The 27,595-nt window shown below is 42.2% G+C and overlaps 1 protein-coding gene across 1 annotated transcript in view; it reads left to right on the plus strand.

Moving 5' to 3' along the window:
- SSBP4 (single stranded DNA binding protein 4) overlaps positions 1 to 27,595 on the plus strand; it is a 598,177-nt gene that overhangs the window by 56,156 nt on the left and 514,426 nt on the right. The window contains exons 2-3 of the mRNA XM_053702958.1: positions 2,495 to 2,544; positions 27,567 to 27,595. The exon at positions 27,567 to 27,595 is cut by the window's right edge and continues 44 nt beyond it. Of these exons, the coding sequence (XP_053558933.1) occupies positions 2,495 to 2,544; positions 27,567 to 27,595 (79 nt within the window). The remainder of the gene's footprint in view (positions 1 to 2,494; positions 2,545 to 27,566) is intronic.

Consider the following 27,595-nt stretch of genomic DNA (forward strand, 5'->3'; position numbering starts at 1 on the left):
GAGACGTCTTCACCCAACCGGGCAGAAGTGGTCCTCCAGACGGCCAGAAGTCTTCATCCGATCTGGGCAGAAGAGGACCTCCAGACGGCCAGAAGTCTTTATCCAGATGGCATCTTCTATCTTCATCCATCTGGAGCGGAGCGGGTCCATCTTCAAGCCATCCGACGCGGATCATCCTCTTCCATCCGACAACTAACACTAAATGACGGTACCTTTAAGTGACGTCATCCAAGATAGCGTCCCTTCAATTCCGATTGGCTGATAGAATTCTATCAGCCAATCGGAATTAAGGTAGAAAAAATCCTATTGGATGATGCAATCAGCCAATAGGATTGAAGTTCAATCCTATTGGCTGATCCAATTGGGTTGGGTGAAGACGTCTCAAGGTAGGGTAATCTTCAAGGGGTTAGTGTTAGGCTTTATTAAGGGGGGATTGGGTGGGTTTTAGAGTAGGGTTGGGTGTGTGGGTGGTGGGTTGTAATGTTGGGGGGGTATTGTCTTTTTCTTTACAGGTAAAAGAGCTGATTACTTTGGGGCAATGCCCCGCAAAAGGTCCTTTTAAGGGCTATTTATAATTTAGTATAGGGTAGGGTTTTTTTTATTTTGGGGGGCTTTTTTATTTTAATAGGGGGATTAGATTAGGTGTAATTAGTTTAAATTTTTTTTAATTATTTTATTATTTTCTGTAATTTAGTGTTTGTTTTTTTCGTACTTTAGTTTATTTAATTGTAATTAATTGTAGTTTGTTTAGGTAATTAATTTAATCATAGTGTAGTGTTAGGTGTAATTGTAACATAGGTTAGGGTTTATTTTACAGGTAAATTTGTATTTATTTTAACTATGAAGTTATTAAATAGTTAATAACTATTTAATAACTATTGTACCTAGTTAAAATAAATACAAACTTGCCTGTAAAATAAAAATAAATCCTAAAATGGCTACAATGTAACTATTAGTTATATTGTAGCTAGTTTAGGGTTTATTTTATAGATAAGTATTTAGTTTTAAATAGGAATTATTTAGTTAATAATAGTAATTTTATTTAGATGTATTTAAATTATATTTAAGTTAGGGTTAGGGTTAGACTTAGATTTAGGGGTTAATAACTTTATTATAGTGGCGGTGACGTTGGCGGTGACAGATTAGGGGTTAATGAGTGTAGTTAGGTTGCGGCGACATTGGGGGTGGCAGATTAGGGGTTAATAAATAAAAAGTAGGTGTCGTTGATGTTGGGGGCAGCAGATTAGGGGTTTATAAGTATAATGTAGGTGGTGGCGGTTTACGGAGCGGCAGATTAGGGGTTAATAATATAATGTAGGTGTCAGCGATGTCGGGGGCGGAAGATTAGGGGTTAATGAGTGTAATATTAGGGGTGTTTAGACTTGGGGTTCATGTTAGGGTGTTAGGTGTAGACATAAAAGTATTTTCCCATAGGAATCAATGGGGATGTGTTAGGAGCTGAACGCTGCTTTTTTGCAGGTGTTAGTTTTTTTTTTTTTTTCAGCCGGCTCTGCCCCATTGATTCCTATGGGGAAATTGTGCACGAGCACATTTAGCCAGCTGACCGCTACCGTAAGCAGCGCTGGTATTGAGGCGAGATGTGGAGCTAAATTCTGCTCTATGCTCACCTTTTTGCGGCTAACGCCGGGTTTAAAAAAACCTGTAATACCAGCGTTACTTTAGGTGAGCGGTGAGGGAAAACTGTGCGTTAGTCACACACACCATTACCGACAAAAACTCGTAATCTAGCCATCTGTTATTTTCTGTAGTGTAAATGATTTATGGCAACAGTTTAATTGGTAGTTAATTTCTAAATAAGTGATGTATTGTAATCAATCTTCTAGAAATAAATCATTTTTAATCAAAATATTTGAGTAATGGGTTTAAATTTATAAAACAAAAAACATGAACAAATGTATATTTATTTAACTAAATAATATTGGTCAAAATTAAATTTTAATGATTCTTATAGGGCATGCAATTTTAAACAAATTTCTAATTTACTTTTATCATCAAATTTGCTTTTTGTATTCTTTGTTGAAAGCTAAACCTAGGTAGGCTCATATGATAATTACTAAACCCTTAAAGGCCGCCTCTAATCTCAGTGCATTTTGAAAGTTTTTCACAGCTAGACGATAGCGATAGTAAATGTGTGCCATATAGATAACATTGTGCTCACTCCTGTGGAGTTACCTATGAGTGAGCACTGATTGGCTCAAATGCAAGTCTGTCAAAAGACCTGAAATAAAGGGGCAGTAGATACAAGTTAATCACATATACAAAGTGTATTGATATAAGTGTTGGATATGCAAAACTGGGGAATGGGTAATGAAGGGATTATCTATCTTTTTAAACCATAACAATTCTGGAGTAGACTGTCCCTTTAATCAACAAAAACCCAGATATTGATATACCAAACAAAACAACCGCTCAAATGAAAAATGGCAGATTTGGGCTCTTTTTACCTTGCCTAACCTCCTTATCTCCTATACAGCTAATAAGAAACATTGACAACATGACCAACATGCAACATGACCCCTATCAGTGAGTGTTTCTTTTTATACTGGGTTAGGTATACATTAGTGTTGATAACTGTATTGATTTCACAACCGGCAATATATTGTATATATGTTTTATTCATGTATTTACATATTGATGATGATGACTTATTTAGTATTGTTTGTTATTTGGTGCCATTCACATCATCTAAAAGGCCTGTTGGCATGGGCTGCGCCATCTTGTTTTTCTGTTCTGAGCATGCACAGATCATTGGCTCATGTGTGTTATTATTTATTTGAGAATTTACCAAGTGCCTTTGGCTTTTGAGCTGCCCAGTAGTGACCATATTGTTTAAGGAAAAGTAAAAAATGTCATTTTTTTTGTCAATATTTAGTTGATAACTTGCGGTCAGGTGGATTGTCATTGCCAAGGTTGATACTGTTCATTCATCCTAAGAGTACATTTTCTGATATCTGCTTGGATCCAATACAATCTTTTTCAAATAAAGAAATAGTGTTATGTCTTATATTGTAAACGCTCTGGTGACAGTAAAGGCTTTTCGGGAGCCAAGAAAGATCCAATAAACACAATCTGCAAGAATTTTCTATTTCTCCAACATAGGTGTGTCCGGTCCACGGCGTCATCCTTACTTGTGGGATATTCTCTTCCCCAACAGGAAATGGCAAAGAGCCCAGCAAAGCTGGTCACATGATCCCTCCTAGGCTCCGCCTACCCCAGTCATTCTCTTTGCCGTTGTACAGGCAACATCTCCACGGAGATGGCTTAGAGTTTTTTAGTGTTTAACTGTAGTTTTTATTATTCAATCAAGAGTTTGTTATTTTGAAATAGTGCTGGTATGTACTATTTACTCAGAAACAGAAAAGAGATGAAGATTTCTGTTTGTATGAGGAAAATGATTTTAGCAACCGTCACTAAAATCCATGGCTGTTCCACACAGGACTGTTGAGAGCAATTAACTTCAGTTGGGGGAACAGTGTGCAGTCTCTTGCTGCTTGAGGTATGACACATTCTAACAAGACGATGTAATGCTGGAAGCTGTCATTTTCCCTATGGGATCCGGTAAGCCATGTTTATTACGATCGTAAATAAGGGCTTCACAAGGGCTTATTAAAACTGTAGACTTTTTCTGGGCTAAATCGATTCATTATTAACACATATTTAGCCTTGAGGAATCATTTTATCTGGGTATTTTGATATAATAATATCGGCAGGCACTGTTTTTAGACACCTTATTCTTAGGGGCTTTCCCAAAGCATAAGCAGAGCCTCATTTTCGCGCCGGTGTGGCGCACTTGTTTTTGAGAGGCATGGCATGCAGTCGCATGTGAGAGGTGCTCTGATACTTAGAAAAGACTTTCTGAAGGCGTCATTTGGTATCGTATTCCCCTTTGGCCTTGGTTGGGTCTCAGCAAAGCAGATACCAGGGACTGTAAAGGGGTTAAAAGTTCAAAACGGCTCCGGTTCCGTTATTTTAAGGGTTAAAGCTTCCAAATTTGATGTGCAATACTTTTAAGGCTTTAAGACACTGTGGTGAAAATTTGGTGAATTTTGAACAATTCCTTCATGTTTTTTCGCAATTGCAGTAATAAAGTGTGTTCAGTTTAAAATTTAAAGTGACAGTAACGGTTTTATTTTAAAACGTTTTTTGTACTTTGTTATCAAGTTTATGCCTGTTTAACATGTCTGAACTACCAGATAGACTGTGTTCTGAATGTGGGGAAGCCAGAATTCCTATTCATTTAAATAAATGTGATTTATGTGACAATGACAATGATGCCCAAGATGATTCCTCAAGTGAGGGGAGTAAGCATGGTACTGCATCATTCCCTCCTTCGTCTACACGAGTCTTGCCCACTCAGGAGGCCCCTAGTACATCTAGCGCGCCAATACTCCTTACTATGCAACAATTAACGGCTGTAATGGATAATTCTGTCAAAAACATTTTAGCCAAAATGAACACTTATCAGCGTAAGCGCGACTGCTCTGTTTTAGATACTGAAGAGCATGACGACGCTGATAATAATATTTCTGAAGGGCCCCTAACCCAGTCTGATGGGGCCAGGGAGGTTTTGTCTGAGGGAGAAATTACTGATTCAGGGAACATTTCTCAACAAGCTGAACCTGATGTGATTGCATTTAAATTTAAGTTGGAACATCTCCGCATTCTGCTTAAGGAGGTATTATCCACTCTGGATGATTGTGACAAGTTGGTCATCCCAGAGAAACTATGTAAAATGGACAAGTTCCTAGAGGTGCCGGGGCTCCCAGAAGCTTTTCCTATACCCAAGCGGGTGGCGGACATTGTTAATAAAGAATGGGAAAGGCCCGGTATTCCTTTCGTCCCTCCCCCCATATTTAAAAAATTGTTTCCTATGGTCGACCCCAGAAAGGACTTATGGCAGACAGTCCCCAAGGTCGAGGGAGCGGTTTCCACTTTAAACAAACGCACCACTATACCCATAGAGGATAGTTGTGCTTTCAAAGATCCTATGGATAAAAAATTAGAAGGTTTGCTTAAAAAGATGTTTGTTCAGCAGGGTTACCTTCTACAACCAATTTCATGCATTGTCCCTGTCGCTACAGCCGCATGTTTCTGGTTCGATGAGCTGATAAAGGCGGTCGATAGTGATTCTCCTCCTTATGAGGAGATTATGGACAGAATCAATGCTCTCAAATTGGCTAATTCTTTCACCCTAGACGCCACTTTGCAATTGGCTAGGTTAGCGGCTAAGAACTCTGGGTTTGCTATTGTGGCGCGCAGAGCGCTTTGGTTGAAATCTTGGTCGGCTGATGCGTCTTCCAAGAACAAGCTACTTAACATTCCTTTCAAGGGGAAAACGCTGTTTGGCCCTGACTTGAAAGAGATTATCTCTGATATCACTGGGGGTAAGGGCCACGCCCTTCCTCAGGATCGGCCTTTCAAGGCAAAAAATAATCCTAATTTTCGTCCCTTTCGTAGAAACGGACCAGCCCAAAGTGCTACGTCCTCTAAGCAAGAGGGTAATACTTCTCAAGCCAAGCCAGCTTGGAGACCAATGCAAGGCTGGAACAAGGGAAAGCAGGCCAAGAAACCTGCCACTGCTACCAAGACAGCATGAAATGTTGGCCCCCGATCCGGGACCGGATCTGGTGGGGGGCAGACTCTCTCTCTTCGCTCAGGCTTGGGCAAGAGATGTTCTGGATCCTTGGGCGCTAGAAATAGTCTCCCAAGGTTATCTTCTGGAATTCAAGGGACTTCCCCCAAGGGGGAGGTTCCACAGGTCTCAGTTGTCTTCAGACCACATAAAAAGACAGGCATTCTTACATTGTGTAGAAGACCTGTTAAAAATGGGAGTGATTCATCCTGTTCCATTAAGAGAACAAGGGATGGGGTTCTACTCTGTTACAGAAGCATTAGTTATTTTGTTGTGAAGAGCTTATTTCCCAGCAGCAATGCCTGAACCAGCAAGCCAGCGCCTAAGAAGGGCTCCAAGAAAACCGTAACAAGTTTCATTTCATAAAGAGTTAACTCTTTTTTTTCAGCTTTTAGAAACTATTGTCTAATCACCTCTGGAGCCAGACTGCTAATTGATAAGATGAACTTGTAAACTTGTTATCTTAAGTACTGTAATCCTATTGTGGCCTGTCAAAGGACAGTGCTCTCTATCTAAATGTGTGATGGGGGATTTTGTGCTTCCCCCCCTCTCCCCCTGGGAGTGCCCTGTGTGCATGTAACCTTAATAAAAAGCAGGCTGGGCATCCCAGTCCTGAGTTCTTGTTTGACCCTCAATCGCAGCGTTGACTCGTTTTTGTGGGCAGAAGGGTATCCTAGCTGTACTGCAGCTAAGGGAGATTATTCTATATTTGCGAGACTCATATAGAATACTATGGAAAGCAGCTTCTCCCCTCTTTAGCAATAGGGATCCAGGCTACTAAGCGGTCCATCTCTCAGCGAGACTAAGGGTAACCGTAACATTTGGCGGCAGCGGCGGGATTTTCCTGGATTTCCTAGGAGAGGTACAGAACGGATGGAGAGCGCTTACGAAAAATTGAAGCGTACAACCCTAAAGGATTTACTTGAAAGCAGAGGGGGGTACGCCAGCAACCGGCCGAGGAGAGAGCTGATCACAGAATTGACCGAACTGGATCAGAGCTTCACAATGGCGGAAACACCGACCACGATTAGTGACGAAAAAACCAGGATTGTTCGGGAAAGGCTCTCATTATACGGGCCGAACCCCTCCATGGAATTGGTACAGCAGTTGATGGCGGAGGCGGACAAGGATATACGAGAGACTCGAGCCCACGAACTCAACCTAGCGAACGCACACCGCAATGCTGAAGCCCCGCAGGTAATCATCCCTGTCGAAAATGCTGGGAGGCCCAAGATACCCAATGCGGCATTTCGACCCTTCCTAGAGAGCGAGACAGGGATTGATGAATATTTGGCGGACTTCGAAAGGCAATGTGCCCTGCACCAGATTCCCAACAGAGAGTGGCCCACGATATTGTCTGGGAAACTATCCGGGCGAGCCCTGGAAGCCTTTCGTACTCTGGGTGCTGATGAAGTGACACAGTATGAGCTAGTTAAGGAGACACTGTTGCGACGATACGCTGTAACTCCGGACACGTATCGCCGACAGTTTCGGGGCACGGAAAAGAAGCCTAACGATACCCATATGGAATGGGCGCACCGAATGCGGAGAGCGGCAAATCACTGGCTGAGCGGAAGTAAAGCGGTGACTGGGGAGGAAATTTTACAATTGTTTCTCTTAGAACATTTTTATAATGGCATGGAACAGCAAGGGAAGGAATGGCTGCGAGACAGGCGGCCTTCTACCTTAGAAGAAGCAGCCAAATTGGCCGATGAACATTATGACTCCCGTCTTCACGAACCCATGAACTACCGAGCTCCAGCACGGGTCGAACCCAGAGAGGTTTACCGTGCACCCCCTCGTGCTGAATTCCGAGCCCCGGTGCCCACAGGGCCCGTCCGACACTCAGGACCACCCAATAACAGCTCTGAGCGTCCCAGACCGACTTGCCACCGATGCAAGCAACCAGGGCATTTCATGGCTAGCTGCCCCCTTAATACGCACCAGACACCCAGGAATTACAATTACCCCTCTGGGTCCTATCGTCCGGCCCGGGCCCTCTGTGTTAACCAAGAGGCCCCTATGGAGGGATATGTGGGGCCGCTTCACGAGGCAGACCCTGTATATGCTGCCTCAGATAACCGCCAGCACCATCGGCAGAGGGTATGGCTCGAGGGGCGATCTACCGAGGGATTGCGAGACACAGGGGCTACTATCACGCTGGTACAGAGTCATTTGGTGCCAGAGCACAAGCGATCCGGACAGACGGTGGCCGTTAGAGTGGCGGGGGGGGGATGTGTACAAAATTCCAACAGCTAAAGTGCATCTTGATTGGGGAGCGGGAAAGGGGGCTGTGAACGTGGGCCTAATGGATAATTTACCTGCCGAAGTACTACTGGGCAACGATTTGGGCCCCATGACTTCTGCCTATGCTCCAGTATGCAACAACGAGGCGGACCCAGTGACTACACGGGCCCAAGCCCGGACGGAGCGAGAGCTTTCACCAGTGCGGGAGACACAGGTAAGACCTACCCCGACCTTGCCTGACAGGTTAGGCCCCATACCCTGGGACACCCCAGATGCTTTCGAGGCAGAGTCTAAGACTGACCCGACCTTACAAAAGTACCGGGAACGAGCAGAGACCGGAGGGGGCGGGGCAGATAACGAAACATTCTTATGGGAAAAAGGGAAACTATACCGCTGGACAGAGAAAAGGGGACAGCGTAGGCGACAGCTGGTAGTGCCCCACAAATACCGTCAAGAAATCCTCAAAATAGGCCACGACATCCCCTTAGCAGGCCACCTAGCCGTTACCCGTACCCTACACCGCATTACTCACACGTTCTTTTGGCCAGGGGTGCACGCTGACGTTAGAACTTACTGTAACACCTGCGATGTGTGTCAACGAGTAGGAAGGCGAGGCGATCACCCTAAAGCCCAGCTAGTAAATATGCCCATTGTAGAGGAACCCTTCAGCCGGGTTGCTATTGACCTAGTGGGACCACTGGCTACCCCTAGTCCCTCCGGTAAGCGATACATTCTTACCGTAGTGGACTACGCTACCAGGTACCCAGAGGCTGTCGCCCTATCCAACATACAAGCGGATACGGTAGCGAATGCACTAGTACAGGTGTTCTCCCGGGTAGGATTTCCAAAAGAAATCCTATCCGACCGAGGCACCCAATTTACGGCTGAATTGACCCAACAACTCTGGCAGGTTTGCAAAATTAAGTCCCTCCTAAGCTCCCCATACCACCCCCAGACGAACGGGCTGTGTGAGAGGTTCAATGGGACCCTCAAGCAAATGCTCAAGACGTTCACTCAGGAATACCGAGACTGGGAACGCTTCCTGCCGCACCTCCTATTTGCTTATCGGGAGGTGCCCCAGGAAACGACAGGGTTCTCTCCCTTCGAGTTGCTCTACGGAAGAAAGGTACGGGGACCCCTAAACCTGATCCGGGAGCACTGGGAGGGAGAGATGGAGGCTGACGGTGTCCCAATTGTGCCATACGTGCTGGAACTCAGGGACCGAATGGAGCAATTAGCCAAATCCGTGCGGGCTAATCTCCAGTTGGCCCAGAGAAGACAGAAAGTATGGTATGATCGGGGGGCCCGAAAGAGAATCTTCACCATAGGACAAAAGGTGTTAGTACTTAAGCCGGTGAAGACAGACAAATTGCAGGCGTCCTGGCAGGGTCCCTACCAGATCGTAGAGAAAAGGGGAGACACCACTTATGTGATAGCTAGCTGCCACGACAACAATCTTAGAAAGACATTCCATGTAAACATGCTCAAGGAATATTTTGAGCGACCAGAGAACGTGACGGCCGTATGTTGTTCCCCTCAGGAAGACCCCGACAGTTTACCCATTCCAGACCTATTAGAAAAGAGCCTCCCCACAGGTATAGTGGCGCAGGTTCAGATAGGGGACCAACTTAGCCCCACTGAAAGGGAGCAGCTCAACCAACTCCTCCAGTCCAAACACCTCACCTTCTCCCCGAAGCCAGGGTACACTACTTTAACCACCCACCAGGTAGATACTCCGGGACAAGCTCCCTTGCGCCAGGCTCCGTACCGAATCCCCGAAGCAGTTAGGACAGGAATGAAGAAGGAGATCGATGAGATGCTCCAGCTCAGGGTAATTGAGCCCTCCGATAGTCCCTGGGCCTCCCCAGTTGTCTTGGTGCCCAAGAAAGATGGGACCACCCGGTTCTGCGTAGACTATCGGAGGCTCAATGAAAATACTGTGACGGACGCTTACCCTATGCCCAGGGTAGACGAGCTACTCGATCGTATAGCCAGGGGAAATTACCTGACCACTATTGACCTCTGCAAAGGTTACTGGCAGATTCCCCTGGCCCCGGAGGCTATCCCCAAGTCGGCATTCGTCACCCCATTCGGCTTATATCAGTTTAGGGTAATGCCGTTTGGGATGAAGAATGCCCCAGCTACATTCCAGCGCTTGGTGGATAGGCTCCTGGATGGCTTCCAGAGTTTTGCTTGCGCCTACCTGGACGACATAGCGATCCACAGTGAGTCCTGGGAGGACCACTTAGCTCATGTGGGAATGGTTCTGGATCAGATCCGGGCTGCTGGCCTGACTCTGAAGCCAGAAAAATGCCACTTTGGGATGGCCGAGGTACAGTACCTGGGTCACCGGGTGGGGTGTGGAAAGCAGCGACCAGAGCCGGCCAAAATAGAAGCTGTCGCCAATTGGCCCACCCCCATCACTAAGACTCAGGTCCTAGCCTTCCTGGGCACGGCAGGGTACTATAGACGGTTCGTACCAGACTACAGCACACTTGCCAAACCCCTGACTGACTTGACCAAGAAGAACTTACCTCGACAGGTCCTGTGGTCTCCCCACTGTGAAACGGCTTTCCAGGCTCTCAAAAATGCTCTAATTAACGCTCCTGTCTTGGCGGCCCCAGCCCTTAACAAACGTTTTATCGTCCATACAGATGCTTCCATGTTCGGGCTGGGAGCCGTCCTCAGCCAAGTAGGCGAAGATGGAGGGGAGCATCCAGTTGCCTACATCAGCCGGAAGCTCCTGCCCCGCGAAGTCAGCTATGCAGCGGTCGAAAAGGAGTGTTTGGCTTTGGTGTGGGCATTAAAGAAATTGACTCCCTATTTATATGGTCAGGAGTTCACTCTGGTCACCGACCATAACCCGTTGGTGTGGCTGAACCGGGTCTCTGGAGATAACGGCAGGCTATTACGTTGGAGCTTATCGTTGCAAACCTTCAATTTCACCATTACTTACAGACCTGGGAAACAGAATGGCAACGCCGACGGGTTGTCCAGACAAACCGACCTCAGCCCCGCATAACCAGCGGTCTGGACAGCCTTAGTCTGCCCCGAAAAGGGGTCAGACCGTGTCTGCCAGAGTGTTCCACAGAAAGGGAGCAATGTTACAGAAGCATTAGTTATTTTGTTGTGAAGAGCTTATTTCCCAGCAGCAATGCCTGAACCAGCAAGCCAGCGCCTAAGAAGGGCTCCAAGAAAACCGTAACAAGTTTCATTTCATAAAGAGTTAACTCTTTTTTTTCAGCTTTTAGAAACTATTGTCTAATCACCTCTGGAGCCAGACTGCTAATTGATAAGATGAACTTGTAAACTTGTTATCTTAAGTACTGTAATCCTATTGTGGCCTGTCAAAGGACAGTGCTCTCTATCTAAATGTGTGATGGGGGATTTTGTGCTTCCCCCCCTCTCCCCCTGGGAGTGCCCTGTGTGCATGTAACCTTAATAAAAAGCAGGCTGGGCATCCCAGTCCTGAGTTCTTGTTTGACCCTCAATCGCAGCGTTGACTCGTTTTTGTGGGCAGAAGGGTATCCTAGCTGTACTGCAGCTAAGGGAGATTATTCTATATTTGCGAGACTCATATAGAATACTATGGAAAGCAGCTTCTCCCCTCTTTAGCAATAGGGATCCAGGCTACTAAGCGGTCCATCTCTCAGCGAGACTAAGGGTAACCGTAACATACTCCAATCTGTTTATAGTTCCCAAAAAAGAGGGAACGTTCAGACCAATCTTAGATCTCAAGATCTTAAACAAGTTTCTCAAGGTTCCATCGTTCAAGATGGAAACCATTCGAACTATTCTTCCTTCCATCCAGGAAGGTCAATTCATGACCACGGTGGATTTAAAGGATGCGTATCTACATATTCCTATCCACAAGGAACATCATCGGTTCCTGAGGTTCGCATTCCTGGACAAACATTACCAGTTCGTGGCGCTTCCTTTCGGATTAGCCACTGCTCCAAGGATTTTCACAAAGGTACTAGGGTCCCTTCTAGCTGTGCTAAGACCAAGGGGCATTGCTGTAGTACCTTACTTGGACGACATTCTGATTCAAGCGTCGTCCCTTCCTCAAGCAAAGGCTCACACGGACATTGTCCTGGCCTTTCTCAGATCTCACGGATGGAAAGTGAACGTGGAAAAGAGTTCTCTATCTCCGTCAACAAGGGTTCCCTTCTTGGGAACAATAATAGACTCCTTAGAAATGAGGATTTTTCTGACAGAGGCCAGAAAAACAAAACTTCTAGACTCTTGTCGGATACTTCATTCCGTTCCTCTTCCTTCCATAGCTCAGTGCATGGAGGTGATCGGGTTGATGGTAGCGGCAATGGACATAGTTCCTTTTGCGCGCATTCATCTAAGACCATTACAACTGTGCATGCTCAGTCAGTGGAATGGGGACTATACAGACTTGTCTCCGAAGATACAAGTAAATCAGAGGGCCAGAGACTCACTCCGTTGGTGGCTGTCCCTGGACAACCTGTCACGAGGGATGACATTCCGCAGACCAGAGTGGGTCATTGTCACGACCGACGCCAGTCTGATGGGCTGGGGCGCGGTCTGGGGATCCCTGAAAGCTCAGGGTCTTTGGTCTCGGGAAGAATCTCTTCTACCGATAAATATTCTGGAACTGAGAGCGATATTCAATGCTCTCAAGGCTTGGCCTCAGCTAGCGAGGGCCAAGTTCATACGGTTTCAATCAGACAACATGACAACTGTTGCGTACATCAACCATCAGGGGGGAACAAGGAGTTCCCTGGCGATGGAAGAAGTGACCAAAATCATTCTATGGGCGGAGTCTCACTCCTGCCACCTGTCTGCTATCCACATCCCAGGAGTGGAAAATTGGGAAGCGGATTTTCTGAGTCGTCAGACATTGCATCCGGGGGAGTGGGAACTCCATCCGGAAATCTTTGCCCAAGTCACTCAGCTGTGGGGCATTCCAGACATGGATCTGATGGCCTCTCGTCAGAACTTCAAAGTTCCTTGCTACGGGTCCAGATCCAGGGATCCCAAGGCGGCTCTAGTGGATGCACTAGTAGCACCTTGGACCTTCAAACTAGCTTATGTGTTCCCGCCGTTTCCTCTCATCCCCAGGCTGGTAGCCAGGATCAATCAGGAGAGGGCGTCGGTGATCTTGATAGCTCCTGCGTGGCCACGCAGGACTTGGTATGCAGATCTGGTGAATATGTCATCGGCTCCACCTTGGAAGCTACCTTTGAGACGAGACCTTCTTGTTCGGGGTCCGTTCGAACATCCGAATCTGGTTTCACTCCAGCTGACTGCTTGGAGATTGAACGCTTGATTTTATCGAAGCGAGGGTTCTCGGATTCTGTTATCGATACTCTTGTTCAGGCCAGAAAGCCTGTAACTAGAAAGATTTACCACAAAATTTGGAAAAAATATATCTGTTGGTGTGAATCTAAAGGATTCCCTTGGGACAAGGTTAGGATTCCTAGGATTCTATCCTTCCTTCAAGAAGGATTGGAAAAAGGATTATCTGCAAGTTCCCTGAAGGGACAGATTTCTGCCTTGTCTGTGTTACTTCACAAAAAGCTGGCCGCTGTGCCAGATGTTCAAGCCTTTGTTCAGGCTCTGGTTAGAATTAAGCCTGTTTACAAACCTTTGACTCCTCCTTGGAGTCTCAATTTAGTTCTTTCAGTTCTTCAGGGGGTTCCGTTTGAACCCTTGCATTCCGTTGATATTAAGTTATTATCTTGGAAAGTTTTGTTTTTAGTTGCAATTTCTTCTGCTAGAAGAGTTTCAGAATTATCTGCTCTGCAGTGTTCTCCTCCTTATCTGGTGTTCCATGCAGATAAGGTGGTTCTACGTACTAAACCTGGTTTTCTTCCAAAAGTTGTTTCTAACAAAAACATTAACCAGGAGATTATCGTACCTTCTCTGTGTCCGAAACCAGTTTCAAAGAAGGAACGTTTGTTGCACAATTTGGATGTTGTTCGCGCTCTAAAATTCTATTTAGATGCTACAAAGGATTTTAGACAAACATCTTCCTTGTTTGTTGTTTATTCCGGTAAAAGGAGAGGTCAAAAAGCAACTTCTACCTCTCTCTCTTTTTGGATTAAAAGCATCATCAGATTGGCTTACGAGACTGCCGGACGGCAGCCTCCCGAAAGAATCACAGCTCATTCCACTAGGGCTGTGGCTTCCACATGGGCCTTCAAGAACGAGGCTTCTGTTGATCAGATATGTAGGGCAGCGACTTGGTCTTCACTGCACACTTTTACCAAATTTTACAAGTTTGATACTTTTGCTTCTTCTGAGGCTATTTTTGGGAGAAAGGTTTTGCAAGCCGTGGTGCCTTCCATTTAGGTGACCTGATTTGCTCCCTCCCTTCATCCGTGTCCTAAAGCTTTGGTATTGGTTCCCACAAGTAAGGATGACGCCGTGGACCGGACACACCTATGTTGGAGAAAACAGAATTTATGCTTACCTGATAAATTACTTTCTCCAACGGTGTGTCCGGTCCACGGCCCGCCCTGGTTTTTTTTAATCAGGTCTGATAATTTATTTTCTTTAACTACAGTCACCACGGTACCATATGGTTTCTCCTATGCAAATATTCCTCCTTAACGTCGGTCGAATGACTGGGGTAGGCGGAGCCTAGGAGGGATCATGTGACCAGCTTTGCTGGGCTCTTTGCCATTTCCTGTTGGGGAAGAGAATATCCCACAAGTAAGGATGACGCCGTGGACCGGACACACCGTTGGAGAAAGTAATTTATCAGGTAAACATAAATTCTGTTTTCTTTTCTTATTTGTATGCATTTTAATCATTACTAACCAAAAGTTTTTATAACCTGTTCTAGTATTTCGTTTTTAAAAATAGTTTGTACATTATTAAATATATTAGATATGGATGAGTATCACAATATTTTATTAATCAGTAACTTTTTATTTTTCAACTCTGACATTCAATAACCAATATTCTCAGCAACAAATTCCATAGAAATTTCAAATATTGAATGTAGCATTTGAACATCAAGATAGTTAAAGGGACATAATACTCTTATGCTAAATCACTTGAAACTGATGCAGTATAACTGTAAAAAGCTGACAGGAAAATATCACCTGAGAATCTCTATGTAAAAAATGAAGATATTTTACCTCACAATCTCCTCAGCTCACCAGAGTAAGTTCTGTGTAAAAAGTTATACTCAGCTGTTGCCCAGCTGCAGGTAAAATAAAAAAAAAATGAAGAAATGAACAGCAGCCAATCAGCATCAACAGTGCTGAGGTCATGATCTCTCACGAGTGTGCACGAAAGCTCACTCCCTTGCCTGTCCTGGGACAGACACACTGATTTGCTGCTTAGAAGTCCTTTACAATGGGATGTGGCTACTGAGGAACTTTTGAGGTAAAATATCTTTCTTTTTTACATAGAGATGTTCAGGTGATATTTTCTAGTCTGCTTTTTACAGCTATACTGCACCACTTTCAAGTGTTTAAACATTTGGGTATTATGGCCCTTTAACCCCTTAATGACCGAGGACTTGCAGGGTACGTCCTCAAAAAAAAGGCAGTTAACGCCTGAGGACGTACCCTGCACGTCCTCGGTGTGGAAAGCAGCTGGAAGCGATCCTGCTCGCTTCCAGCTGCTTTCCGGTTATTGCAGTGATGCCTCGATATGGAGGCATCCTGCAATAACCTTACATGGCCATCCGATGCAGAGAGAGCCACTCTGTGGCCCTCTCTGCCCCGGACATCGATGGCCGTTATCGTTGGTGGGTGGGAGCCGACTTGGGAGGCGGGTGGGCGGCCATCGGTGTGCCGTGTGACGTCGAGGGGGGCGGGATCGGGGGCGATACCGTCGGGGGCGCGCACGGACGCGCGCGCGTGCACGAAGGGTGGCGGGCGGGCGCGTGCACGGGGCGGGAGCGGGTGGGAACCGCTACACTACGGAAAATGAATACAAAATTAAAAGTTAAAAGTGGCATAAGCACACAAAAAAAAAAGCACAAAAAGAGATCGTGGAGGGGTGGGGGGTTGGTTTTTTAAAGAAAAGTAAAAAAAATGTAAAACAAAAACATTTTTTCTTCTAAACTGGGTACTGGCAGACAGCTGCCAGTACCCAAGATGGCGCCCATTAAGTTAAAGTGGGAGGGTTATAGAGCTGTTTGGGGGGGATCAGTGAGGTTGTTAGCTAAGGGGGGATAGTACACAGCAGCATATGTAAATATGCTTTAAAAAAACCCACCAAAAAAACAAATATAGCTTTTATTTTAGTACTGGCAGACTTTCTGCCAGTACTTAAGATGGCGGGGACAATTGTGGGGTGGGGGAGGGAAGAGAGCTGTTTGGGAGGGATCAGGGGGTCTGATGTTTCAGGTGGGAGGCTGAGCTCTACACTAAATCTAATATTAACCCTGCAAGCTCCCTACAAGCTACCTAATTAACCCCTTCACTGCTAGCCATAATACACGTGTGATGCGCAGCTGCATTTAGCGGCCTTCAAAATACCAAAAAGCAATGCCAAAGCCATATATGTCTGCTATTTCTGAACAAAGGGGATCCCAGAGAAGCATTTACAACCATTTGTGCCATAACTGCACAAGCTGTTTGTAAATGATTTCAGTGAGAAACCTAAAATTGTGAAAAATTTAAAGTTTTTTTTAATTTGATCGCATTTGGCGGTTAAATGGTGGCATGAAATATACCAAAATGGGCCTAGATCAATACTCGGGGTTGTCTACTACACTACACTAAAGCTAAAATTACCCCAAAAAGCTCCCTACATGCTCCCTAATTAACCCCTTCACTGCTGGGCATAATACACGTGTGGTGCGCAGTGGCATTTAGTGGCATTCTAATTACCAAAAAGCAACACCAAAGCCATATAAGTATGCTATTTCTGAACAAAGGGGATCCCAGAGAAGAATTTACAACCATTTGTGCCATAATTGCACAAGCTGTTTGTAAATAATTTCAGTGAGAAACCTAAAGTTTGTGAAAAAATTTGTGAAAAAGTGAACGATTTTTTTTATTTGATCGCATTTGGCGGTGAAATGGTGGCATGAAATATACCAAAATGGGCCTAGATCAATGGATATTCAGAGATTCCTGAAAGATATCAGTGTTCTAATGTAACTAGCGCTAATTTTGAAAAAAAAAAAATGGTTTGGAAATAGCAAAGTGCTACTTGTATTTATGGCCCTATAACTTGCAAAAAAAGCAAAGAACATGTAAACATTGGGTATTTCTAAACTCAGGACAATATTTAGAAACTATTTAGCATAGGTGTTTTTTGGTGGTTCTAGATATGTAACAGATTTTGGGGGTCAAAGTTAGAAAAAGTGGGGTTTTTTTCAATTTTTCCTCATATTTTATAAAAAATTTTATAGTAAATTATAAGATATGATGAAAATAATGGTATCTTTAGAAAGTCCATTTAATGGCGAGAAAAACAGTATATAATATGTGTGGGTACAGTAAATGAGTAAGAGGAAAATTACAGCTAAACACAAACACCGCAGAAATGTAAAAATAGCCTTGGTCCCAAACGGACAGAAAATGGAAAAGTGCTGTGGTCATTAAGGGGTTAATGTAACTTTTGAATGTTCAACTGTGACTAGGGTTGCCACCTCAGCCATGTTTTCCTGGACACTTATGAGTTACACATGCTGCAGGGTGTGCAGGGAAGAACATGTATTGTGTTTCTGGACAGCACTATTTATATTCCTCCCTGCACACCCTGCAGCATGTGTAACTTATAAGTGTTCTGTATTTTAAGGGACAGGTGGCAACCTCTGTGACATCAGTATATTTCAATATAATAATACAAAAAAAGTATTAAAAAATGTAACTGTATAAATCTTCTGTAATGGGGGGGGGGGGTTGGAGTAGCACACTACAAGGGAAGGGATGAGCTTCCAGGTTGCAGGGATGTGGTGGAATTACACACTAGAAGGTACCACACTACTTATTAGTCTGGTAAAATGGACGGTAAACACCTTGAGATTTTAATATAAAATATTTTGTTTTACGTAGCAAAATAACTATAGTTTGCTTTGATTATCTATTTTGCCCCAGTTTTTTTTGTAATTTAGCTTTGAAAATTGTGGATTTTCTAATTCTCAGACCTGTAAATGCACTTCCAGTGGGGTGTGGAAAAAGAGATAATAAAATATTAATTGTTCTCTCCAAGTATAAGTCTCACTTTGTATACAATAAGAAATAAGATAAAGAGGATTTTGTGTAAACCGGAGCAATATCCTAATTAGTTTGGTTCTCTCTGGAAGCTCAGCCCGTTTTATTGGTTTGCGATTTCACTTAGCAGAGACATGTATTTCATATACAAAAATATACATAAAGAGCAATTTCCCACACATTTTAAATTCTTCAGTTGGTATAATAAGTCACTGGAAACACATTAAAGCGACAATCTACTCCAGAATTTTTATTGTTTAAAAAGATAGATAATCCCTTTATTACCCATTCCCCAGTTTTGCATAACTAACACGGTTATATTAACATAAGTTTTTTACTTTTGTGATTACCTTGTATCTAAGCCTCTGCAGACTACCCCCTTTTTTCAGTTCTTTTGACAGACTTGCATTTTAGCCAATCAGTGCCCTCTCATAAGTAACTCCACAGGCGTGAGCACAATCTTATCTATACGACACATATGAACTAACGCCCTCTAGTTGTGAAAAACTTTCAAATGCATTTAGATAAGAGGCAGCATTCAAGAGCTTAGAAATTAGCATATGAGCCTACCTAGGTTTAGCTTTCAACTAAAAATACCAAGCGAACAAAGCAAATTTAATGATAAAATTGAATTGGAAAGTTGTTTAAAATTGCATGCCCTATCTGAATCATGAAAGTTTAATTTTGACTAGACTGTCCCTTGAAGGGGAAACCAATTTAACAGCACTAGTGATGCACCGAAATGGAAATTCTGGACCGAAACCGAATCCGAAAATCCGGGATGCACTTGGCCGAAAACCGAAACTGATACCGAAAATGTATTTTTTCAAATTATTATTTTTTTATTATTTTTTTTGCATAATTAGAGCCAATAAAAAAAGCCCACACTTTTATTGAAAGTAACACGCTAAAATTGGACAAAAATATTTTAAAACAATAATATGCTACACAATAATTTTACCAAGAAAAAAACAGGCAAAAAATGCAATTTTCAGCCAAAATGTTTCTGCGACCAAAATTTTGGTGCATCCCTACTTAAAACAATTATAAATATCAATATACTGTATTATTCTTCATGTAGTTCTATGTAACAGAATCATATTTAACAGGTTTTTTTTTACCAATTATCCAAATAAAGTATAGTCCTAGAAAACTCATTATATGTAGAACAGTAAGTCAAGTAATAAACTTAAACAGCAGCTCTAGGTTAGCATCAAATCTGAAACATGCCACACAATATTTTTACCGAAAATAACAGGCAAAAAACCCGAAAACCGAAATAGCAAAAAATGCCATTTTCGGCCGAAACTTTCTGCGGCCGAAATTTCGGTGCATCCCTAAACAGCACATTGTTCCATTAAGGAAAGAATAGAGGAAATTGCACCTCCTGATTGCTTCACACATGAAATCCAGACTGATCAAACAAGCAGGGGAACTCATATATACCACAGATGGATAGGGAGGGTGGAGTTAGGCTTGGGCCTTGCTCTTGGCCTCTAGTCTGTATCATGATTTACCATAAATTCAAACGAAATAACATTTTCTTTATATTATATTATACACTTTAGGTAACTCATGCCCTGTTGCAACTTAACAATTATTAATAAAATATTGCAATATTTTTTTCTTTTTTTACTTAAAATAATGTAAAAAGATCTAACCTTAAAATGAATCATTCTACTAGATTTAGGCAAATGTTTCTGAAAACAGGAGGTTAAAGCTAAAATACTTAACACTTTGTCTACCAAAGAGGACGGCAGTGCACTGATGCATAATGTGCTGTGGCCTGATTGGCAGGAAAGAGGTTAAACAGATATGAATATAAAAAAAAAGAGAATTAAAGGGACACTAAATCCCAAAAAATTCTTTCATGATTCAGGTAGAGAATACAATTTTAAATAACTTTCTAAATTACTTCTATTATCTAATTTGCTTAATTCTTTAGATATCTTTGGTGAAGAAATAGCAATGCACATGGGTTAGCCAATCACACAAGGAATCTATTTGAATCTACCAATCAGCAGCTACTGAGCATATCTAGATATGCTTTTCAGCAAAGAATATCAAGAGAATGAAGCAAATTAGATAATAGAAGTAAATTAAAAAGTTGTTTATAATTGCATGCTCTTTCTAAAACATGAAAGAAAAAATTTGGGTTTAATGTCCCTTTAAAGCAAGATGGAGCCAGCAAACTGTGGTACAAGTTGCTTACAGTTTTTATACTGCACATCTATATCTTACAAGTAACAGGGAGTTTGTAGGGCTATCATCCTATGCCTTTGCTCTATGGCATTACAGCTTTATTATTTATCTTGTAATTCCTGCCCTCCATGTATTTGCTACCGTAGCAGGAAGTTACAACATTTGCATAAAACAGTTAATTACCCAACATGAGCTCTTCACACACTTCATTAACCTCTGTTTAATGCTGAAGTTTTAGTTAATTGGCCAGGTGTCAAAAACCTGCACAAACTCTTAAAAAAGATAAATGGCTTCCCACAAGGACATGCTGTTGTCTGTATGAATTTATTTTAGTTAAACCTTGTTGTTTGTCACCTATGGCTGACCTGCTTCCTGTATTTGCTAAGAGTTGTGGCATTAGTGGTAAACATGAGGCATACCCAGTCGATGCTGGATAGGCCTCTGAATCATTTCCAGTAGGATGTTGTCTCCCTCCATTTATATGATCTTTCTGTCTACTTTCTGTTTTCTCTATATCCCATATCCATCTCATATTTCTCCCATACTCTTATCACCTTACCACATATTTTCTCTTTGTTAAGTGCTGCGGAATCTGTTGGCTCTCTACAAATACCTGATAATAATTCTGCACTTATCTATCTCATAGACACTTGTGCCTTTACGCTCCCATTTCCCTACTTATTCATCTGCTCCCCTACTCTAGTTGTGCTTTTGTGACGTTTTGTGAATCATTTCTACCTCACCACAGTGAGACGTTCACTCTCCATAAAAATGTATTTCCTGTTTAAAGGAATAGAAGGTTCAAAAATGAAATGTGCATGGGGGCATTTCAATTTAAAATAGAAGCGTTTTTGCAATATTCTTCCATTTTTCTAATAAAAGTTATTACTGTTTTTCTGCAGCATACGCACATATCCTGTGTAGGCCCGTGCACCAGTATTCAGACACTATGCCTGCTCAGAGAGTCAGCAGTAGCTTGTATGACACAAATTATGTCTTCAGAAACAATACCCACCTCTCTGAGCAGGCATAGGGCTCCATTTATTAAGCAGTGGATGCTGCTTCGGAGGCCTTCAGGTTTCAGGTTTGCCTTTTAGGTAGCAGATTGAAATCATCTCGATTCGATACGATCGGGATGATTGACAGCCCCTGCTAGCTTCAGTGAGCAGGGGGTGGCATTGCACAATTATTTCACCAGAAATGCTTGTGCAATGATACATGCACACAGTCTATGCTGTCTGCATTTAGCGATGTTGAGCAGACATGATTCACTATAGCAAATCATGTCCACTCAACACTTAATAAATCTACCCCGTTGTGTATAAATATTGGGGCATGGGCCCTCACAGGATATGGATGTACGTTGCTGAAAAACAGTAATAACTTTTACTAGAAACATCTTTGCTAATGGAAGTATATAGCAAAAATGGTTCTATTTCAAATTGAAATGCACCTATGCACATTTCATTTTTTACCTTTCTATCCCTTTAATTACCTATAAGTGCACAAATGAGTGGTAGTTTTGGGAACTGCATAGATTCATTATGAATTCAAGAAATGACCTGAGGTGGAAGATACATTTATCTAGTGTCTATATTATCCCTTGAAGCTGATTTGCTAAATTTGGGGAGTAGACTTTAGTGAACCAATTCCAGATTATAAGATGACAATTAGATAGCTTGTTTCAGTAAGAACTACAGAAATATTAAACTGTTTGTTGTGGAACTATTCCTGTCCAATCAGCATGACAGGATGACTTTTTGTGCAGGTTGCTGACAATTACCTCACAACATTTCTCAGACATTTTCTGTGACAGGGAGGTGAGGAGGACTTGTGGCTGTGTTTTGTGGGAGGAACCATAATAGGAGCATGTGTTATGTGGGTGGGACTGGGCATGTTGTCTGCAGGTTTGGATGGAGTCATGGGCAGAACAGAGACCAACCTTGGGTACTGGGGCATTTGCTCTGGCAGGGGAAGCTGTGAGAGCAAAAACTGGTAGACCTCCCAACGTGTGACAGTCCCACAGTATCCGGGACAGCTACTAATATAAATATAATATATATAGACAGAGAGAAAAAGAAAGAAACCGATGTTAAAAATGTTTTCCGATTGATTGGACGACAGTGAGCTGATGTGTTTTCAATGTCCTAAACGGCTATTAAACTGTAAATACTTGTTGCAAATAATGTAATTTAACTCTGAAAATTGTTGGTTTTCTAAACCCCAATGAGTTCGCATAAAATTTAAGTTCTTTCTCTCCCGATAAGGACAAAAAGGAAGAAATTTAAAAGAGGCGACAAAAGAGGCTGTGCAATCAAAGCTGTGTGGAGCATAGGATTGTTAAAGTAATTATCTAAAAGGGTTTCCACATATCCTTGTTTGCACAGACTCTTTTATGACCTGCTTTAACCTACTGTATGTTCAAACATGGTGGTGCCCAATATAGAAACTTAGTTTCTATAAAGTACTTTACATTCTACCTTCAATGATTAAACTAATAGAATTGTAAAAATACATGTACATATTATAATGGCTAATCTTTACCTTGAATAGATCAGGAAAAGCGTATACAGTAAATAAGCAAACTATAATTTGAGGAAGCACTTCTTTACAGAAAGAGTGATTGATTTATGGAATAAACTTCCTCAAGAGGTAGTAGCAACAAACACTGTGGGGGACTTTAAAAATGCATGGGACAAGCATAGGGCTATCCTACGAACTAGATAAGTTTATACTGTTAGGTAAGGTCGGGCAGACTTGCTGGGCCTATGGCTCTTATCTGCCGTCAATATATATGTTTCTATGTTTCTATATTGTAAAGATTTTTAACTACACATAATTAAACATTTTAGGGCCATATTACAAGCGGAGGGCAAAATATTGCTTGCGAGCAAGTGATATTAGTGCTCCACTTTGTAATACCAGTGCACGATAATTTGTGCTGGTATTGCAAGTAAATCCACAAGAGCGTGCTTCCATATACTCATATGGGAGCCTCGTTCTGATGCCGTCAGAGACGGCATCGGAGCCTCGTGCAGCAAAGAGGGTAAGTAGCGCAGCAATGGGCAGAATTTTTAAATATACTGTATCTCACAAAAGTGAGTACACCCCTCACATTTTTGTAAATATTTTATTATATCTTTTCATGTGACAACACTGAAGAAATGACACTTTGCTACAATGTAAAGTAGTGAGTGTACAGCCTGTATAACAGTGTAAATGTGCTGTCCCCTCAAAATAACTCAACACACAGCAATTAATGTCTAAACCGTTGGCAACAAAAGTGAGTGCACCCCTAAGTGGAAATGTCCAAATTGGGCCCAATTAGCAATTTTCCCTCCCCGGTGTCATATGACTCGTTATTGTTACAAGGTCTCAGGTGTGAATTAGGGAGCAGGTGTGTTAAATTTGGTGTTATCGCTCTCACACTCTCTCATACTGATCACTGGAAGTTCAACATGGCACCTCATGGCAAAATGCTCTCTGAGGATCTGAAAAAAAGAATTGCGGCTCTACATAAAGATGACCTAGGCTATAAGAAGATTGCCAAGACCCTAAAAATGAGCTGCAGCACGGTGGACAAGACCATACAGTGGTTTCACAGGTCAGGTTCCACTCAGAACAGGCCTCGCCATGGTCGACCAAAAAAGTTGAGTGCACTTGCTCAGCGTCATATCCAGAGGTTGTCTTTGGAAAATAGACGTATGAGTGCTGCCATCATTGCTGCAGAGGTTGAAGGGGTGGGGGGTCAGCCTGTCAGTGTTCTGACCATATGCCGCACACTGCATCAAATTGGTCTGCATGGCTGTCGTCCCAGAAGGAAGCCTCTTCTAAATATGATGCACAAGAAAGCCAGCAAACAGTTTGTTGAAGACAAGCAGACTAAGGACATGAATTACTGGAACCATGTCCTGTGGTCCGATGAGACCAAGATAAACTTATTTGGTTCTGAGAGCATGTGTGGTGGCAACCAGGTGAGGAGTACAGAGACAAGTGTGTCTTGCCTACAGTCAAGCATGGTGGTGGGAGTGTCATGGTCTGGGCCTGCATGAGTGCTGCCGGCACTGACGAGCTACAGTTCATTGAGGGAACCATGAATGACAACATGTACTGTGACATACTGAGGCAGAGCATGATCCCCTCCCTTCGGAGACTGGGCCGCAGGGCAGTATTCCAAAATGATAACAACCCCAAACACACAAGATGATGGACTGGCCAAGCATGTCTCCAGACCTAAACCCTATTGAGCATCTGTGGGGCATCCTCAAATGGAAGGTGGGGGTGCGCTAGGTCTCTAACATCCACCAGCTCTGTGATGTCATGGAGGAGTGGATGAGGACTCCAGTAGCAACCTGTGAAGCTCTGGTGAACCCCATGCCCAAGAGGGTTAAGGCAGTGCTGGAAAATAATGGTGGCCACACAAAATATTGACACTTTGAGCCCAATTTGTACTCACTTTTGTTGCCAACAGTTTCAACATTAATGGCTATGTGTTAAGTTATTTTGAGGGGACAGCAAATTTACACTGTTATACAGGCTGTACACTCACTACTTTACATTGTAGCACAGTGTCATTTCTTCAGTATTGTCACATGAAAAGATATAATAAAATATTTACAAAAATGTGAGGGGTGTACTCACTTTTGCGAGATACTGTATATGTACAGTATATCAATATATACACATATTAACACATGAATATATATGTATATAAGCATATATATTTACATTGCGGTCTATGAGAACACACAGTTCCCATAGACCGCAAAGTACAGGGAAAAAAAAAAGGAACATTTCAGTGCCGTTTTTTTCTAACACCCCACTCCCACCAACTTTAGACCCCAAAAACTGCTTAGCGCAGTTGTTTTTAATTAAAAATCTACAATGCCCTCTTATTTTTAGGGCATTTTGGGCACTTTTAGAAAATTAACCAGAGATCTAATCTCTGGTTAATTTTCGGAGTGCTATTTGCTATCGCGAGCACACGGTAGCAATAACCAGCCACTAATTATTGCACTGCCCTTTTGTGATCTAGCCCTCAAAGGGACACTGAACCCAAATTTTTTCTTTCGTGATTCAGATAGAGCATGCAATTTTAAGCAACTTTCTAATTTACTAATATTATCAATTTTTCTTTGTTCTTTTGCTACCTTTATATAAAAAGAAGGCATTTAATCTATTTTTTGGTTCAGACACTGGACAGCACTTGTTTATTGGTCATTTTAATTAATCCACCAATCAGCAAGAACAACCCAGGTTGTTCACCAAAAATGGGCCGGTATCTAAACTTACATTCTTGCTTTTCAAATAAAGATACCAAGAGAATGAAGAACATTTGATAATAGGAGTAAATTAGAAATTTGCTTAAAATGCATGCTCTATCTGAATCACGAAAGAAAAAATTGGGGTTCAGTGTCCCTTTAATATTACAATATCATGCATGTTTGCACAACTCTCCTTCAGATACCTGCAGTTCCAAAAGGGGGCCGCCCATAATTAGGGGTTGCTGCATGAAATGACACCTATAATTAGGAGGAGGTGCACGAAATGTATTTAAGTATACCCAATGATCAAAAAAATATTTTAAATGAAAATGTTTGAATACAAAGAAATGTCAGACTGAATGTTCACTTATTACCAAAATTGTATGTCCCCTTACATATTTCTTCATTCTGTTCTCTTATATATATGCATTGCTAAATATTCATGATCTTGAAACCAGTTTTGTGCATGTCTCTGTGTTTATTTATACATAAATATCTGTATACTCTTTTGAACTCTATGTACATATACACTATACACGTAGGGCATTGATGGTTTCATTTTGTTATCCAACTCCACCTCTAACTGTCCTGTCTATTGTCACTTTGTATATTTATGACAAACTCCTGTTTCTGAAAGTCTGTCTGTCTATCTATCTGTCATCTATCTATCTATCTATCTATCTATCATCTATCTATATATAATCTATCTCCATCTATCTATCGTATCTATCCATCTATCTATCGTATCTATCTATCTATCATCTATCTATCTAGCATCTATCTCTGTCTCATTATCTATCTATCTATTTATCTATCCACACACATATATTTTTCTTTGTGTTTGTGTGGTGTTTTAGGACAGGCTAGAGTTGTTTGCCTTCTTTACTGTAGACAACAAGCTGTCTATTTTGACAGCTTGTTGTCTACAGATAATTTGGGCGTCTTGCGTATTTTTTATTTATTTTTTTGTTATAGAATCAGCTTTGGCTTTTTTTCATTGGGTGTTTTCTAAAGATGATTTCCTGGCATATACATAGCAGTAGTAATCTTTGTTTATAGGAGTCTGCATGTGTCATGGCTGATTGATCTTCGCATCTTTTTCCTGCATTTGTACCGGAACTAGCGCTCCTCTTTTTTTCACATGGGTAATGTTAAGCCTATTGCCAGCTGATGTCTAAATCCTGCCCTGAAATAACAGTGAGCTGAAATGTGCAATATATTTCAACAGTACAGTAAAGCTGCATCTAATGGACAGTCTCCCAGTGAGACCATTACTGAAATGAACTGCTCTTCCTTCTTGTATTAGCCCTTAATGCTCACAAAACTGGGTTAATTGAGATGAAAACACTTTGCTGATGTATTTGCTTTTTTTCTGTCAACCCCTTCAGTTCCAGATAGATAATATCTAAATCTCCCCTTGTTCCTTCTGTCGGCTTCACTGTCAGTGTAGTAGTAATTTCCTGACCCTCTTTCTTAAAGAACCTTTTCAGTGGCCCTACCTTATTAGCTTGATGGAGGGATCTGGCCACTTTAACAAATCTTGTGATGTAAAAATGTGTTTTTTATGGTTGAGAATGAATAAAACACACGTCTTGATTTTATTAGAAGTTAGAGGTAGACTGGAACTTACAAACATTCCACCATGGTCAAAAGTAGCAGCATTTCTGGCATCTTGTTGCTCCCTTGGATTGCCATTGTCTGAGAATCATAAACGCTCAACAACCCTGTAGGTAAACAGCCAGCACCATTGTATCTATACTCCCTGCAAACACTAAGGGACAGATTACGAGTGGAGCGCTATTTAACGCTTTCATTTACATGCTAACTGCGCTAGAAATACATTTTTTGCGCACGTTGGGTAGCAGTCGTATTAAGAGTTGAAAGTAAAAAGTTATTGTTGTGTACGTGCAAATATACCCACAGCTCAATCTTATGTCCTTTTAAAGATGTATCATTTTCCTCTTTAATGAATGTAACAAAATGAATGCAATTTATGTTTTTGATTCAGAGATTCTAAAAGTCTGTTCTCTTTCTTTTTTTCAGGTTAGCTTTATATGTGTATGAATATTTAC

This window comes from Bombina bombina, chromosome 2, assembly GCF_027579735.1.
Source record: "Bombina bombina isolate aBomBom1 chromosome 2, aBomBom1.pri, whole genome shotgun sequence".
Taxonomy (NCBI): Eukaryota; Metazoa; Chordata; class Amphibia; order Anura; family Bombinatoridae; genus Bombina; species Bombina bombina.